The 18,429-nt window shown below is 42.0% G+C and overlaps 2 protein-coding genes across 4 annotated transcripts in view; one reads left to right on the top strand and one right to left on the bottom strand.

The window, feature by feature from the left end:
- MEMO1 (mediator of cell motility 1) overlaps window positions 1–9,758 on the bottom strand; it is a 41,574-nt gene extending 31,816 nt beyond the window's left edge. The window contains exons 1-2 of one of the 2 annotated variants that reach the window (XM_075597065.1): window positions 9,559–9,693; window positions 8,623–8,730 (exon numbers count right to left, since the gene is read on the bottom strand). In XM_075597065.1, coding sequence (XP_075453180.1) covers window positions 8,623–8,644 — 22 coding nt within the window. In that variant the 5' untranslated portion in view covers window positions 8,645–8,730; window positions 9,559–9,693. Of the gene's footprint in view, window positions 1–8,622; window positions 8,731–9,558 lie in introns of both variants that reach the window. The other variant, XM_075597064.1, reaches the window with a different exon arrangement.
- A 3,033-nt stretch (window positions 9,759–12,791) lies between these two features.
- The window catches only part of LOC142493291 (presenilin-2-like), a 57,869-nt gene continuing 52,231 nt past the window's right edge, over window positions 12,792–18,429 (top strand). The window contains exon 1 of one of the 2 annotated variants that reach the window (XM_075597062.1): window positions 12,792–12,934. The gene's annotated coding sequence lies outside the window, so the exon portion shown is untranslated. The remainder of the gene's footprint in view (window positions 12,935–18,429) is intronic. The other variant, XM_075597063.1, reaches the window with a different exon arrangement.

The raw sequence follows: 18,429 nt of genomic DNA, 5'->3' as shown, positions 1-18,429 counted from the left end.
CTTCACCCTGTCACCGCGTGACAGGAGATGGGAGGGGGGATGCCCCTCCGGTCCCGGCTTCACCCTGTCACCGCGTGACAGGAGATGGGAGGGGGGATGCCCCTCCGGTCCCGGCTTCACCCTGTCACCGCGTGACAGGAGATGGGAGGGGGGATGCCCCTCCGGTCTCGGCTTCACCTTCTCCCCACCGTTGTCCCCGCTGCCTGCGCAGGAGGAGGGGGGGGAGCGGGTGTTGGTGCTGGTGTGTGTGAGTGTGTGTAAGTGTCTGTGAGTGTGTGTAAGTGTCTGTGAGTGTGCGTGTCTGTGAGTGTGTGTAAGTGTGTGCAGTGTGAGCAATGAGCAGTGTGTCAGTGTGTGCAGTGTGTCAGTGTGTGCAGTGTGAGCAATGAGCAGTGTGTGTGCAGTGTGAGCAATGAGCAGTGTGTGTGCAGTGTGCAGTGTGTGTGCAGTGTGAGCAATGAACAGTGTGTGTCAGAGTGTGTGCAGTGTGAGCAATGAGCAGTGTGTGCTGTGTGCAGTGTGTGTGCAGTGTGCAGTGTGAGCAATGAGCAGTGTGTGCAGTGTGAGCAATGAGCAGTGTGTGTGCAGTGAGCAGTGTATGTGCAGTGTGCACAGTGAGAGTGTGTGCAGTGTGCAAAAAAAAAAATGAAATGTAAATTTTTTTTTTTTTAAACGGGAGCCACGGGAAAACCGCGTTATAACCGAATCGCGGTATAACAAAGGCGCGTTATAACGGGGTTTACCTGTATATGGCATACCGTGTTATCTTGGGGAGAGCTTTTTGTTTTGAAGCTGTCTCCACTGTGTGCACTCTGAATAAACTCATTTGATAACTGCATTTTTGTTGTAACATTTTTACAGCTTTTACACGTTATAACGGGGTTGAGCTGTACTTTGGTTTCAGTTACCATATCTACTGTATGCTAATGCTAACAATATACATGTCCATACAATATGTACACAATTGTTGCTCCCATTTGCAGCACCACTTTTGCTTTCTGATGGCATGTAGGAGTTATTCATCTGTATAACAAAACCATTAATGTGTATGCATACCACTGAAACTCTGCCACAACAACAAATTGAGTTGAAAGCTGAACTTATGATCCTGCTATGAAGCAATAATCAGACAAATATTTTTTAAACTTTCCTGAGTAACGCTTGCAAACATTGCAACCTGATATTATGGTGGATAATGCAGCAAATATCTGTACGTTACTTTCCTTACTTTCTAGGTGGATATGACATGCTTGGTGTGAGCATCAGTATCGTTGAGCGAGTAAGATTTACCATCACTCCGCGCCACCCATTCAGCGTTCCCATTGCAATCCCAAAGGAACATTTGCAGGCTTAAAAAACATGAAACGTACGCTTGCCAGGTTTAAAACAAAATTAAAAAAAAATAAAAACATTTAAAAAAATATATATATCGATGACCTGGTGTTTCTTCTAAATATATTACTGACATTAATTCAATTTGGTTCTACTGTATGTGTGACTATTTTCACAATACCTGAAGGTTTCGCTGACAGTTAAGTGTTTGGGCAAATTACTTTACGCTTGAGCCTCTTATGCACAATTGTTTTGAAACGTGTCCTGTTTACACCTATGCCTTTAATGCTGTCATTTACTGTGCATTTCTGATCTACAAATATCTTTAACAAAAGGACTCAAGCCACAATACTAAATATTAGTATGGAAGGTAACATTTAATATATCACTTAAGAAAACTAGCTTTTCTCAACCATCAACCCTTACTGCATTTTGTGCCCAGTTAACGTGCTATGGGGTAGATAACACAGGGATGTTACTGGTTTTATTATATATTAGCCCCATTGCTATCAGAGAGGCCAGCAGAGCAATGTGCTTTAGGCATAACCACTCTACCAGTGAAGGGGTTAGGTGAAGTTCTACACCATTATTTAGTGCTATTGATTAGGCCTTGTTCTAATAGTTGTGTTGTACATTTATTTAGTCAGGAGCTCTGTTATTAGCCAATTTAGGGACTGGTTTTCCCATATTTGCATAAAATAAAGTTTTTTTTAAAAATCCGTTTTGGAACAATGTACTGATTCCTGCATTGTGCTGTGCAGGATTGTGCTGTGCAGGATGGTGCTGTGTGCAGTGAGATGTACTAGGAGTGCACCCAATTCTGATCCACTGCATACAATCAAATATCTTCTGTGACACCAATTGGTGTTAAATCCCACCCAAAACGAGAACCACATGGGCGCCAAATCCTTCAAATTCCTCACAGGATAACTTTACCAGTAGGGTTTTTGGCAGGAAAGAATATGCAGACCGTGCTAAAAATATAGTGCCAGTTTTGCTGATGCATTAGAAAGAGTAATACCTCGTTATTCAGTTCAGCGCCAACATAAAGCCCCATCTGGAGAGCTGAAATTGTTCTATTCACTGATGCATTGTTCTGCAGTGCACAGTCATTCCATACAGCCTTATGGACAGGTTAACATTCTGTCCCAGAATAGTTAAATATCAGAAGTAAATGGAAGCACAGCAAGCCAAGGACCGCTCAGGAACCCACAACAGTTAGACAAATATGACACTGATTTTATTTAGATCATAAAAAACGACAAGAAGCCCTCCCACGCGTTTCGCACCAGGTGGTGCTTTCTCAAGGAGACATTCTGTCCCACTTAGTCGGGTGTAATGCCGTAGTAATCATTTTAAAGCAGTCAGCCATGTAACACATACTTTTTACAGTTGGTGCCAGACTGCCATGCACCGTCCGTAAACTCGTGATCAAATGATCTCTCCCAGCAAATCACATGATCGCAACATCACCGTGGCGACGTGAACAGAAGGGTTCCGATTGCATTTCCTGCTCCTGTGGAGCGCTGAACTGATCTCTCACAGAAATAGAGCAAAAAAAAGGCATGACATACCCTTTACATAATAAGAGCCCCAGGCCTACAGGATGTAGAACATATGTCATAAGGGCACCCACATGTGTTTTTTTAATAAATCAGTTCTGTACTATGAGAAAATATTTGTAGCATTTTTTTAAAACAATTCTGAATTAGATTTTTTTATGTATTATAGTGTAAAAATCATTTTTTGTTTCTATAGCAACCATTTACAAAGTCACATCCCCTTCCTCTTCTGAAACAGGATCTGGCACGCCCTTTTTGAGCCCTGCATTCTCTCTCTAGTAGTGCACCAATTGTATCTAGTGACTGCCTGGTCACATGATCTTCCCCACAGAACTTTGCATCTTTGGTCCTCTTCTGCTTCACTGACAGCCATTTAGTGAACCCCTGAGCCAAATCTTCCCCGATCGATCACAGGAGAACGGATTGATTGGCAACTTAGCTAATTATTTATTGTGTGGATTGTATTGATGCACCTATTAAAGGGAAACAATTACATAATAATAATAACAATTTTAAAAAAAGCAGCTTGGTCTGCTGCCTTAAGAGTTCCTAAAACATTTTTTTTTACCTTAATATTTCTGCACGCTTTCTTCTTAAATTACAGTAAATAAAAATATCACTTGAGAGCACATTCACATATATCAGACACCACCCACCCTTTAGGCTTATAGTGCCTTCCTAATTTAGGAAGCTACTGGAATAGTTAACACTAAACTACACATATGGGATGAGGAGGAAAAGGGTAAATAGCCAAAATAAACATTTATGGACTGGCTGCATTTACTTTACATTAGGAACAAAGTAAAAGAACTCAGGCATATAATACCTTGAGAGTTACTTATTTATTTTTTTATAAACGGTATGTTTCACTTCATTTTTTTATATAATTAAAACTGGGGTGGGAAGATACAGAAGAAAAAGAACAAAGAGGGAAAGAGCCAGCAGATGCAAAGAGGACACCACCCAAAAGATAACAGCTGCATCATGTTATTGACATGTATATATCAAATAGAGGGGATACGAATAAGACAACAATTAATAAACCTACACAAAGTAAAAACTCTTGGTGATGTTCTCAAGCAATGAATTTAGCAGGAGAAAAAAAAAGATAGAATCAACGAACGCTACATATTTTGAGTTTTTCCAAAGGGACCAACTAGCAGAAACAGTTAAAAAAAGTACTTTGCAAAATACTATTGTTTCTTGAAGGATTCAAGTCAGTAGGAGGATACGGGAGCTTCCAGAATGTAGCACTTAAACATCTAGTGGTGGCCAAAATGTGAGATTAGCTTCCTATCCATGGGTTTAATGTTCATTTCAAAGCATGCTGGGCAACCAGATACAGCATACGCCAAAGGGCTTAAGGATGCCCTTTATGCTTAAATGATAGGTAGATAGAATCAGTATTTTGTTTTTTTAGGTTAGATAATGGGTAGTTAGTTACCTGCCATGTTTACAAAAGACTCCACAATAGCAGTCAAAGGTATTTGTATTATTTATATAGCTACAACAATGTATACAGTGGTTTACAAAATAAAAAACAGGATACGAGGAATAAGAATACAATAAGTGCAAACATATAAAGCAAACGATAAGAAAGGCTGATCCCTACCATGGAGAGCTTCTGCTAAATAACCGAATATCATCTGTAATTCTTATAAAAGGGATTTTAAAAGTGGATTAAAGTATATTCTCTAAAAGATGAAATAATGTTACAGTGTTGCTAAAGTTACAGTAATTTGGTCTTAGGCAGCCATTGGGCATTTTCTTCTGCATATTAGTGTGTTACATATAACACAAGTCATATGAGAGACTTCACAAAAATATATGGAACTGAAGGATCTTATAGAATTTCAAAACAAACTATGTGATTAGGATGAAAAAGGGGGGTGCAACGGATATTTTAAAAATAGCAAAAATATATTGTGGCATGTCTACATTTGGCTGTGGCTTAAAGTCTTCATATAATAAATAATGTGATGAGAGGGAGGCCAACTGACCACGCAATCAACTTCTCAAAGGGATAGATAGTCATTTGTATCCTTGTGATGAGTAACGACTGTGTGACAGTCATTGACCAAGGACTGGCAAAACCAGAGAAAATGATGGGGAAAAGCTGTGTCAGTATGTTCAGCTGAACCTTCCACCGATATCAGACTAGTGACAATTATAACAGTGAACAAAACATTTGTCCTAAACCAAACTTATCTGTTGATATGGAACGGAGAGTATAAGATTTGTAGACTGTGTGGTTACTTCAAGGCTGCCGTACATGCGGCTTGCAGTTTTTATAAACTTGTCTGAACTGGGGTGCCTGTGATCCCCGGTTACCAAGTAGCAAAGTACGTTTAGCCACACAAAACAGCCGTGGGGTCAGGGCTCACTGCCGCAGCCAAAGGAAGGTTGCAATATCATCAGAAGAGGATGATGCAACTTTCTATTCATGGCCTCACAGCCATATTTGTAGTTTGTATGTCAAAACCAGCACAAAAATTTACTAGAAAACACCTCGGGATCCGAGGAATTGATGATTTAACCCTTCGAGTGCCAAAGGAGCCACGGCACCACAGTGCCAAAGCTTCTCTGGCACTTTGTGATCACCGATGAGGCGAATGGAGGGAGTCATCGTCTTCCCTTAACTGGTAGGTCACAGTGCGGGACCACAGAGCAGCTCTGGGGAACCCCCGACTGCTGGAGATGTGTGTACCTTTTTGTGCGGGTTTTTGACACACAAAAACGACGCACATTTCTATTGGCGACCGATCAGAGCCTTGACCAGAGCAGGGCAACCCAGGGATCTCCTGATGTCAGAAGACCACCGTCCGCAGACCACCCCTTCCAGTTCAGTTAAAAACAAAAAAAAAATAAGTAAAAGCGGCGAAGAAAACAAACAAACAAACAAAAACACACATGAAATGTTGTGGACTGACGTCAATATAATTTGAAAAAAAAAAAAAATCCCCAAAGTCTCGCGTGAGGGTATATATTTGGGACTGCTTTAGTTAACTCTGGCGTAATGCTTCTCTCTGTATAAAGATATGTTGAATGATAGGCAGGAGTAAAGGAAGACTGTTACTGCCAAGTATGTAATGTATTTATCAGGGGGTAAACAAAAAAAAAATATTAAAAAAACAAAAAAAAATGGAGACAGACGGAATTTGCAGGAGCCAGAATTTGGTAAAGGGTTAGGGGAGGTTGTGATCTAGGTACTCAACCTCTCAGCTGCTGTGTCAGTGTGCCCATCTGTGGCACACTGCAGCACATTGCAATCATGTGACCACTCCTCGGAGCAACACCACTGATGGGAACAGGAGTCCTCTTCCCCTCTTTCAGGGCTCCACAGACACGCAGGAAGTGCGCTTTCCCCTAGACAACGGATGGAAAGCCCATGATGAGGCCACTACGTCATGCAGCCGCTGGAGTGCCAGATCCCATGACGTAGGCAGGGGCTACGTCCTTGGGTTAAAATGGCCTATTTTTACCTACATTCTACAACCCCTAAATCTCACTGTGGTCCTTGGAGGTTGACATCTCATATCAGTAGAAAATTGCAAAATCCACTTGCCCTCAAATTATTCCCCTAACAGAGATTAAGGCAAGAAAGATCTACCACAAGGCATTTCTGGGCAGCATAGGGAGGAAGGAGGTTTCTGCAGAGAGACTGACCGAGGGAATGGAATAAGGAAATGAAGCATTTCTCTGTTGCTCTCAGCTTTCCCAGTAATAGGATATAGACTATCCTTTCTGGGGGGAAGGGGAGGATTGTGCTGCCATGTATAATCCTCCTCAAATATTCACAAGCAGCTCAGTTCCAACTCCTCCACTGGCACCTTGAGCTCAGGCAGGTGTCAGCTCCTGGTTTGTGTCTACATTTAAGAGCACATTGTGGTGACAATGTAACATACAAAATACAAAACTTGTCTTCACTCAGGGATAAAGAGTTAATGCCATGAAGTATCTAACTTTACACCAAGGCCTTGAGGGGGGGGGGAGGGGGGATTTAGAGAAATAAACAAAATCTTCTTGCATAACATTTCTGGAGGGCTCTGAACAAAATATGGTTTATTGTTCCTGCACTATTGGAAGTTTTTCCCGTACCATTTGCAGTTGCATGGGTAATAAAGCACTGCAGCCTATAAAAAGGAAGGTTACCTAATAAGCCATCTCCTGCTGTGTGCCAGTAATAAAGTAAACAGGGTACAAAATGAATGTGGCGCCCAGCTTCTCCAACCTAGCTATTATGTGAGGCCCATCCCTGAATACACTACAGGCTGGAGATTGATTGATTGATTGATATATATATATATATATCACTTATACCCACACATTTTACTCCAAAGGGCTGAAACGATTATGCATGCTCTCAACTCTAAGCTTGACTTATTCAACTAATCTACAAACTCAGCTCTGTGCATTACCTCCTAAGGAGGCTCTGTAACGTAACTTGACATTTACTATATACTGTACAAAGATCATTACCATTAAAATATGTGCATATATGTAAACCCACACAATAGAAGTTATGTTAAATTCCTTATAAACAGCTGATCAGAACAGTCATCAAGTCTCCCAGATGCTGCAACATAGCTGAAGATTTTGCACTTTAAGCACTGGCACAAATATGTACTTATAGACACACCTAGTTTTAGTGGGTGCAGGGCGTTAAAAAAAACTGGTGCAGTACCTGCAAAATAGGTATAGTTGGAAGATGTGCAACACTGATACCAGAGGACAATACTCCTGCCTCAGTATACTTACCCTCCCAATACCTCATCTGTGGATGAATACACCACAGGACAATACCACAGCTACAGAATACTAGTTTTCTGAATACCTTATTCTTAAATGAAGACTCCTGCTGTGATTAACCTCACACCCTATGCATTTAAGTCTCCTACCATTAGTTTAGATGGGCAATCACATCTGATGGAGACCTCTGCAGTCTGGAAAGCTTACCCACAAGAAAACCTATTACCAACATCGTTTCAATCCCCTAGCTAATTTCTATATCTTTATACCATGGGCTCCAACTACAGTACTGTATCTGGGTGCCATAAAGGGCCTCCTCACTGTTGTAATGCAGACAATTCCTCTCTCTACATTGTGGATTCAGACATTTTTAATTTGCAAGATGCCATTTGAAGCAACCAGGACTGCAGAGTGAAGCCACAAGGTATTGGACAGATATTGCTGTGACATGTGCTGCTAATGTCGTCATTTATGTATATAGTGTGGGCTCCTCCCCATTTACAGTATAGCAATATTCCCTAGTATGTGTTGTCACATCTGCCCCTGCCATCTTCTGAAGGTTTTGCCCAAACAGACCCTTTCTTCATTAATCAGCATCTAACCTGTGTTCTCCTACCAATAGTCTTAGCCTCTTCTCTGTATGCTCTCTACACATCCACTCAACCAGCTGTATGGTGTGTATATACCCACTACAGGGCTTGCACATGAATGCTTGTTCCTCGCCTTTTAAATATCTCACAGCACTTCACACTACAGTCCGTCATAAAATATCCTACTTGTGAGTATGCACATAAGCCTGTGTGTCACTTGTTCATTTATGACATATATGTCTGTTTTTATCTTGGCAACTCTGTCCATTCGCAACAACTCTTATTTTTCAGGTTGCTCCTCTCCTCTGCAGGGTATCCTATAATTCTTACAGGATACTCCCACACTTATCCTACTTTGTAATTTATCCCCCTTAACCAATTCACTATACCTTTTTGAGACCCTCTGTCCATCCTGTTTTTATACACATAACCTATAAATGTTATTTATTGCTTGGGTTTCTTTGTTCTGATTTCTGGACAGGTACAGTCTGTGTATCCTGTAAGGAATGCAAGAAACAGGAGTAAGGAGATTCATGAGCACTAGCACCCATGGGTGCCCCCCCCCTACTATATCAATGGTCAAGCAGGTTGGCTAGACCAATTATTTAACCCTTCACTGCTTAGCAATAAATTGCAGGCACCTCTGGCAACAATGGCGTTAAGTAACACTGTACTCTCCTCCAACATCCTTTACTGCAGGACAGGCCTGTGTGTAGTTTGGACGGCCTCTTTTCTCAATATGAAAAATGACTTTGAATTCAGCAAAGCCTCAAGTAGAGCGATAAAATAAAATGCCAGGAATACTCAGCAGCATTCCCAATCTCTCAATGTAATGCTCCTATCAGGCCTACAACCTGACTCCAATATCTATGGGCACAGACCCTTCATGTCCTTCCAACCTAATCACTGAACTGCATATCAATCTACCAAAAATTCCTCATTCAGCAAATCAAAATGCCCGCGGCATATATGATCATCAACCTATTGCCCCAAACACCATCCCCCCATGTCTTGCAATGCCGCCCCCCCCCATTGCCAGTTGCCATTGTGACTACTACCCTTCTTACACCTGTTTCCCCACCAATTGCTTCTATTCCCACACTATCCCCCTAACTCTCCAAACAAACCTTCTTCCTCACCCCCACCCTGTTAAATGCCACAGCCAACACACACGCCCCTCCCCCACCCCAAATATCCACTCCCCCCCCCCATCAAATGGCCCCTCCTACATACCTTAAATGCACCCCAAAAACACATCACTAACCCCCTTCCTCACACCTGTCCCTAAATACCCCGTATCTTAACCCCATACCCCCCCCCCGTACCTGTGGCTGAGTACCAGCTCCCGGCGTGACTCGCCTCCCTGCACAGCGCTCGGTTGGACATCTTGGTGCCGGAGCCGCCTATGATGTATTGTACAGTATGTGATTGTGCGGTGTGTATTCGTGTGTGTCTGTAACTACCGGTATATCTTGTGTATATAGAGATGTTCTTATCCCTCTCTCTGTGTATATATGATATTTTTATACACACACACCCTGTGTGTGTGCTGTCTGTGTATCCGTTTGCTTTGTGTATGTGCCCTATATGTGTCTGTGTGCCAGGGCTGCTGAATGGTGCAGCCACAGAGAGGAGGCGGACGGAACAGAGGACTGACACTCCTCTAACAAAAAGGCCAAACAATTATCTAAGGATCCCAAAACAAGAAATCGCAACCCCACTTTGTCCCGGAACCCCAGTACTAGCAACACGTCAGCGTCTGGCCATGTCCTGATTAAGGAGGGGGTGACCAGGCATCAAGGAAGCAGCAAAATCACAGCATATGTCTCAAGACTGAGAAAATGCGTCCAAACTACATGAAAAAAACAAAGATCTGTGCAATGCTAAAGACATTAAAATACTTCCTATGTATATATTATTTTGTATAATAAGAATAAAAAAATGAAGGTTTACGTTGGAAAGTTTTCCCCTCCCTTCTCCCTTTATTTAAAGAAAATATGAAATCATTGCACAGACGGTTTGGTGTGGGAACAATGGGGGCTCCGGCTGGATTGGGCTTTAAGGCCTGGCCCTGGGAAACCACATGAAAAGGGAGGGGGAGTTGGAAAGGGAGGAAAAAAAGAATGTAAACGTCTGAGGTTGTTTGTCCTCTTTCGGCCGCAGTAGCGAAAAAGTGTCTCGCGGTAGGGAAAGCTGTGATTGGTGTTCAGGCTGGCGGACGCTGCACGGTGACGTCAGAAGGGGAGTGGCCAAAAGTGTGTGGGCCGAGTTTGCCGACAGCTCGAACCGGCAGACGTAGCTGAGTGGCGAGGATAGGGGATGTGACGGTCTCTGATTGGTTGTCTTGTCTCTAGGGGGAAGAAGGCAGATTGTAGGTGTCCAATTCAGGGCAACCAGTCACAGAGCTACATATACAACCCTCACATACCAGGCAATATACTGACGTGACAAGTCTCCCTTGTTATATGAGAGTCCCTGATAACTTGGCCAACCACAAAATACTCTTAACATTTTTTCTCCCCCATAAAAATACATATATATATTTTTTGTACATACACATAAAATATATATATTATTTTTTTTTGTGCCTGATGGTTATTAAAAGGTAACGATGTAGCCAAAGAGACATTAGAAACCAGTCAGGCAAAAAAACGTTTGGGTGGCAATCCTAATTATGAGGGAGTCTCCTCCGTAAATAGGGAGGGTGAGCAACTATCAAGTTATGGGCTCAATAATGTTTAAGGCACAGGATTAAGAGGAACAGCAGACACGTAAACTCTTACGGATTTGGAGTCTCACTGATTTTGTATGCATGAAAGGGCATACAAAGACACAAATGTATGCACTTAGTGACACACACATACTGTAGATACACATAGGTCCAGATTTACTAAACATTGTTAAGCTGTAAAGCATTTTATGGCAAATTCAAATGCTTAGTAACTCACACACATACTGTACAGTATACACATAGGGCCAGATTTACTAAACATTGTTGTAAGGCATCTTATCACCCATTCAATGATTAGTATACACTTAGTGACACAGTAAAACTGAATGTAGAAAGCCCAGCTATATAATAGTTCAAAGTGAATAATAATAATAACAGTACAATAATCGATAAACTAGGTCCTGCTCCCAGCTGTAGTGTTCTTCCAACACTATGCACAGCCCGGGCTATTCTTTGAAGTCCGGCCATCCTCCTGCAGCGTGGCGTCATTTGACATGGCTACGCGGCGTACAGTGACGTTACGTTGTCATGGCAACGCATCATTTGCCGTCAGATCGCCATGACGACGTGACATTGCAGGAGGAGAGCTGCCCCGGAGAAGGTAAGAACCCTCCTCTCAACAGACACACACCTCTCTTACCTCTCCGGGGGGCCCACGCTCCCTCCTCCAGTCGCGCAGAAGTTGGATCCCGGCGCTGACAGGAGGGAGTGCGGGGCCCAAGGTAACCCGCTTTGCCCTAAGGCCAGCCCCGCGGTCTGTAGTGTTGCCCTTTATAACTCCCAACTCTACATATCCCACAACTTCAGTGCTACAGGATACTGCCCTCTATAACTCTCAGCCCACATTTTCAGTCAGTCTGCCCCAATGCATGACAGATCAACTGAGAAGAATACCGTTTGTCTACCTGCAACTATTGATTATTGTCGGTTAATAAATTACTGTGGTTTGTTGAATCTGGAAGTTTGATCTTTTCTTGATGGTAGTGGTACCTAATAATACAGCATGAGTTTATCCTCCACTTACATCTAAGCTTACTGCAGTGTTGTCTACAAATTGCAGACAGGTACATACAAATTTAAAAAAGTAACCTGCAAGTTATGTTATATACATATATACAGACAACCCTCCCAGCACTCAAAAATTATAAGAAAATACAAGTCAAAAAACGGTGAATTGATAATTAAATGCAAAATTATATAAAGTCGTATGCAGTATATTCCATCTGAATGCGATATGAGATAGAATCGTAAATGCTGATATTCTGAGCAGCCAAAAAGTTATCACTAAACTCTGAGAACCTCAGTGATCTCTTATCTCAGTAATAAGCACAATGTGTAGCTCACATTGGAAAAAAGGAATAAAGATTATATATATAATATATATATATATATATATATATATATATATATATATATATATAATATATATATATATATATATATATACACACATACAGAACAGAAAATACAGTTTTTGGTAATTTTAAGAAGCATCTTTGATGCCACTTGCAATTAATCATAACCTATGTTGTACTTTTTCTACAGCAGACACCTTTCACCGATTTACTGTCTTATACATTTCAATGAAGTCCCATGGAAAGAAAGAAGTAATATTAAAATGCCATGTTTTGGACTAGAACCCCAAAATATCACTGGAGGTTGATATCTCTACTACAGACTTCAGCAAACCGCAACTGCTCTAGTGTTGGGGGGGGGGGGGGGTCACTTGTGGTTCTTTTACATGATGTCAAATTGTAATGCCCGTCCAGCACGCCAAGAGCCCTTAATTATGCCCCCAAAGTTTATCTGACGTCGGTGGATTCTCTGCGTGTCACGCCTCACTAATCAGAATTGTAGTGCCTACCACTCCAAGAATGAGGTTTGGAACGCATAAAGGTAGTACCCTCTGATACGGTGGCCGCGGAGGTTCTGTCCTATGTTTTGAAGAAGTGGGTGCTTCCTTCTTGTAGGTAAGATTGTGTATGTTGTACCGGCCTATGTCTAATGTTGGTATTATTATTATTAATTGTAATAATATTTAGATGGAGGGTTTCTCCCTCTGCTTTATCTGTCATGATGCTCAGTCTGTACACGCTCTCTGGAAAGAAACATTTATTCAAAAGGAAAATATGCGAAGCAAGAAGTACAAGTACCCATTGGGTGTCTGTAATTACCTAATATTGGCATGTACATTTTGCAGTAATGCACAGAGGATGCTGACAAACAGATCTAGATTGCCAGAGGCTCACACACTCCTACTTTTGCAGTTGCCATTTCTTCTTCATCAACATTTGGATTTTCCCAGGGATGATATTTGTAACAGGGTAAACCCACATTGAAGTATACAGGGGCAGCTGATTTTTACATGAGGGTGATCCTGTCTCTAAACCCCCTTTTTGCTTCCAGTGGGGTCTGAAACGAATTTACTGTGCAATGTGTTGCAGGCCCATCTGGCAGCAAAAGGGTTAAACCACTAAAGGGGGGGGGGGGGGGGGGGAAAGAAACTTAGTCATGTGCTAAACTTTATCTGGTGCCATGAAAGTAAAGCAACTTCAAAACAGGCTGACTTCCCTTCTCAAATGGTTATGGATGCTTAAATTCTCTGGCACCGCATGGAAGGCAATGTGAACTTTCATCAAATCTGAATGTTTTTTTTTTCTTGAGCATTAAATGACACTTTTTATAAACTCTTTTTTATAATTGCCTTGTATATGGAGCTATTCCAACAGACCGTACAGACTCTAAAGGCCCAAAAGTTGAAAATATGACACGGGAAAAAAATGCATTCAAAAAAGTATATATAATATAACCTCTCCATTAACATTCTCCATAATTACCTCTTAATCACTTGTCAGCGAGGCCAGCTATGGGATTAAGAGTGTGATGCAATTGTCTGTAAGGGTATTTTATTTTTGCAGAATTGTGTGCTCTGGCATGCTATGGGACAATTATGTGTATGCTAATTGGGGGGGTGAAAATGATGGTAAAGGGAGCTGTATGGATTCTCTATAGGCATCATTTCAGCTATTTGAAGAACAAGCTATTTATCAGGGAGATTTGGGTGGAAACAGATGGACATTGCTTCCTTTTTTTCCTTTTTGTTTCTTAAACATTCTAGCAGGAAATAGAACATTTTTGTCTTTATATTTTTTTTTTTTTTTTTTTTTAACGTACAACTCAAGGTTCATGATTTTTCTGGTCTTATGATTTAGGCTTTTCAGGCACTTGATTGATTCACTGACTGACCCCTTTAGTGAGTAGAAAAACCTCCTGCCTTGCTGTCTCAGAGATGTGCAATAGCACAAGTTATTGAGTGTTCTTAAATGATTCACAATAACACACAACAAAGGAACGATCAAGCATTATAATCCTCATGGATTATGAAGTCTTTACAGCTTAGTTGTTTTGGAAGTTGCAAATAAAAATACAATCTCTTCAAATATATTTATTTTGTTCATCTATTCGTAGAATGTTCCACCCCACGTTATTTTTGTTTCTTACTGTTGTGATATTGAAACAGTATATGAAGCTGACATTTTGTCTATATTTCTGGTCCATGCTATCCATCCTGATTTTGCTGGTCATTTTGATTGCTCAAGTTATAGTAGTGGTCCATGGCACCCACTCAATATTACTCGGCCTATGGCAGGAGCCAACCAAGAATTGCACACCCTTTTGTCTGCATTATGTATAGACCGCTTTTGCCAGTATCATATCAGTAGACCATATTATGGAACCTTAAAAGAATTTAACTAATAACTTTATATGGCCATGCACCGTATCATTGGCCAATGCTTTGATACAATGTATGCAATATCTTCTGTTTCATACCAGAGCAATATAAATATAGTTCACAATGCTAATTAATGCAAAATGCTAGCAACATTAGCTATTCACATTGCATTTGCAAAATTCTGACCACTTGTGGTAGCTGAACAAAGAGATAATAATGCAGATATTTCTCTACCTAACGTAATAGTTGTGATCCCTTCGTAGAGAGCCCACACTTTTCAAACACCTTCAGAAACATTGTTCTATTTTTTTTTTTTTTTTTTTTTCCTGCTGTCATTTCAAATCACCTTGTTGAAAAGTAGGATTGGGTTCTACAGAGAAGGGAGATCGCTCGGAGGGGAGTAGGAAACTGACAGATAATGAAACAAAACTGAGACTCATTGTGAGGATGATGTGTAACCTATTTGCACATTTATGGGTTAAATATAATGAAGATGCTAGAATCTTGCTACACACTTTATTTAATCATAATTGGATTTATTCTATGCAATAATACACATTGTAATCTATGGCTAGGTAGCCAACAGTAGAGGAAATAAAGGGCATAGAAGTAAGAAGCACCCACCCCTCTAGGGGACCTTACTTCACCTATATAGACTGACATTTCAGACCGCAGGACTTATTTTTATTTATGAAGCATTTCTAGGTTTAAGCTCAGGTAGGTTATTTTCTCCTGTACATGTAAGTGCTGAATGACAATTGTTCTTATTTGTGTACGTTTTTTTTATGTCATTTAAATATGTGTAACAAACGGGGTTCTAGAACCGTGGTTTGACTTTTCTGTCTTTTTTATTTTAGAAGCATATCCTGAGGTAATGTGGCTCTATCAGCAGTTCTGTGCTGATGTGGGGGTGTTAACTGGGCCATTGCATTGTGCCCTGCAGGCACTGGAGGAATGGTTTCCAGAGTTATAAACGCTTGCTCTTCATCATCATGAAGCTCCTCTTCTTATTGAGAGTAGCTGCTTCCCCGTACAAGTCTTCTCTATGTCTGAAGTGGATTTTACAGCATAAGTTGCTGCTGGTAATTTATGACCCAAAATAGCTGCATGTGTTCATCATTCAATTTTTGGATAGGTGATGCTGGAAACTTTTTCATTTAAAAGAATAGTTTTTTTTAATTAAAGCGTCCTTTACTCTATTCTATCTATATGTATCTCTGTCTATCCATCCTGAGGATGAGGTGGTAATGGAGATATAAGTAGTTATTATAATTTTTTAATCCACATTTCTCTTCACTTTAATTCTGCTCTCTTAGGCTTTGCCTATAGTGCCGCCGTCGCCACCGGCGAAAGTTATGTTTCGCCAGTCGGCGGCATCGCGGGATTCCCGCAATTTGATTTGTGACGTGACGGCCCTTGAAAAATCAAATTTTGCCGGCGTCGGGTTTTCGCGACGTGGCGACGTCGCTTGTCGCCGTCGCGTGCACTATAAGCGCGGCCTAAGGCCTCGGTCCCGCTGCGCTCGTTGGCGCGGGCGGCAATGTAGCGAGTTCCCCACCAGCAGGGGAATCCTCGCGAGTCGGTCCCGGTCCCCACTGGCTGCACAGCTGATCACACGCTGTCGCGCGTCAGCCGCTGGAGACACCACAGAATGGTGTTTCCTAGCTTCGACGCGTGACGTGTGTGGCTGTGAGCCAATGGGGAGGGGAGGCTTCGGGAGGAGGAGACGCTTCGGGGAGCGGGGAGGAGTGTTGAGTGAAAGCAGGTGAGTGCCTTTCTCTGTGTGTGTGCCTGTGTATGTGTGTGCCCGAGTGCGTGAGTGCCTGCCTCTGTCTGTGTGTGTGTGTGTGTGTGTGTGTGTGTGTGTATGAGTGCGTGAGTGCCTGCCTGTGTGTGTGCGCGTGTGTGTGTGTATGAATGAGTGCCTGCGTGTGTTTAAACTTACTTTCCAGCTCCAGCCCGAGTCCGTGGAGGGAGGGGGGGGGGGAGAGTAGCGGGTCCCTCCGCTCAAGCCACGCCCCCCCTCCCTGTCAAACCGCCCACCACCGGCCCACCTCCCGCTCCGGCTCCCGCTCCCTACAGACCGCATATCGCGGTCTGTGTATCTCAGCGCACCGCCTGTCAGCAGTGCGGGTGCGCTGACTCTGGGAGCGGGGCCTTAGCCTAAGGCTCATGTGCATGTCATTACCCAGAATCCCTTGCTGCAGTGGAAGCACAGTATGTTAAGAGATAATGGTGAAAAGCAGGTTGCAGAGCTGTGTGAGACGTGAATGTGCTCACAAGGGGTATTTTTATTTACTATGAAATATATTGTGAAGCTGATTCCCAGTTCCGGAGAAAGCATTTAGCTTCACTGAAATAATTGGACACAAAATCTTCTCCAGCACAGGGAAGCTACTTCACATCATATGGAATTAGGCAGAGCTCTGCAAGTTCCATCCTTCGGTAGCAACCAGCACTTCTCACTTTTTTTTTCTAATTACAGCTCAACCCCGTTATAATGCGATCCGTTACAACGCGAATCCGCTTATAGCGCGATGCAAGCGTGGCTCCCAATTTTTGTATTTATGAATACTTTACAACACGATTATTGGTATCTTAAATACTTTATTGTACAATGCATACAATTGTACATTATTTTGAATGCGATCCGCTTATAGCGCGATGTGATTCTTTGGACCCCAAGAACAGCGTTATAAGGGGGTTGAGCTATACTAACTGATTGTTGAACCTACCTCCTAATTATCATTAAGACAACTTGCTTAAGTTTGGGTAGCTCCTCCCCCCTTAAGAAGTGTCTCGTGACACGAAACGTGCGTCGGGGTGTTGTGACGTCACATCGGTGGCGTCCGCATGAGGGTTGGTGCTAGGAGTAGGTGGATTGTTTCCACCTCAGCAGCAGACACGGTTGTATCATTTGCTCGATTGCTATTTACAGCCAGATACTGGTATCTACAGCCTGCACGATCTAATGATTTGGACTGTTATATAATAGGGTTGATGTATACTGTATTTGCACACTCAGCCTATGTACTGTCCACGTTTAGCTGCTGTATGAGGTGGACTGTGGTATACAGGTATCATTTACTTATACAAGTATCATTTACACATATTACACTGTGTTTGTTTTATTACAACTATATCTACCTGTAAGCGAGGTATCAGTGAGTGGTATATACTGTGCTCACACTGTGTATTTACTATATACCACCTAGCCACCTGGTAGTTATACTAGAGGGTATATCTTGTGTGTGGCAACAGCGTTCATTACGCATTTGTACTCTGAGCTGCCACTACCATCCCCACTACCATTTCTCGTCCTAACACCTCCCTATCTGGGGATTCATTTTAATTCTATTTTTATACCACTTATACATACGTTCACTTGTTTCGGCATTTGATTATTTCAATAAAATATTTAATATTTTTAATTTTAACAGGTTAGACGTCCTATCGCCATATAGCCCCATTATTTGTGGGTGGTTGGTGGTGCATGTGAGGCTTCTCTGAGGATCACTTTATCCCCTCCTATTTAATTATTATTGCACCATGAGTGCGTGCTAACAAGGGACTCATGTGACCTCGGTCACTGTCTTGTCTGTGTTTACGTTTGGGTTGTCCTGAAAGCCTGGCCTGTTGATTGTTCACAGGGACTTGATGAGCCCTGAATTAAAGAGTGTCATTAAGACACAAGGTATGGCTTCTGGTGCCATTATCTCCCAGAACTTCTCA

This window comes from Ascaphus truei, chromosome 4 (assembly GCF_040206685.1).
Source record: "Ascaphus truei isolate aAscTru1 chromosome 4, aAscTru1.hap1, whole genome shotgun sequence".
Lineage (NCBI taxonomy): Eukaryota > Metazoa > Chordata > Amphibia > Anura > Ascaphidae > Ascaphus > Ascaphus truei.
The sequence above is the reverse complement of the archived record's forward strand: the minus strand, read 5'-3'. Positions and strand labels throughout refer to the sequence as shown.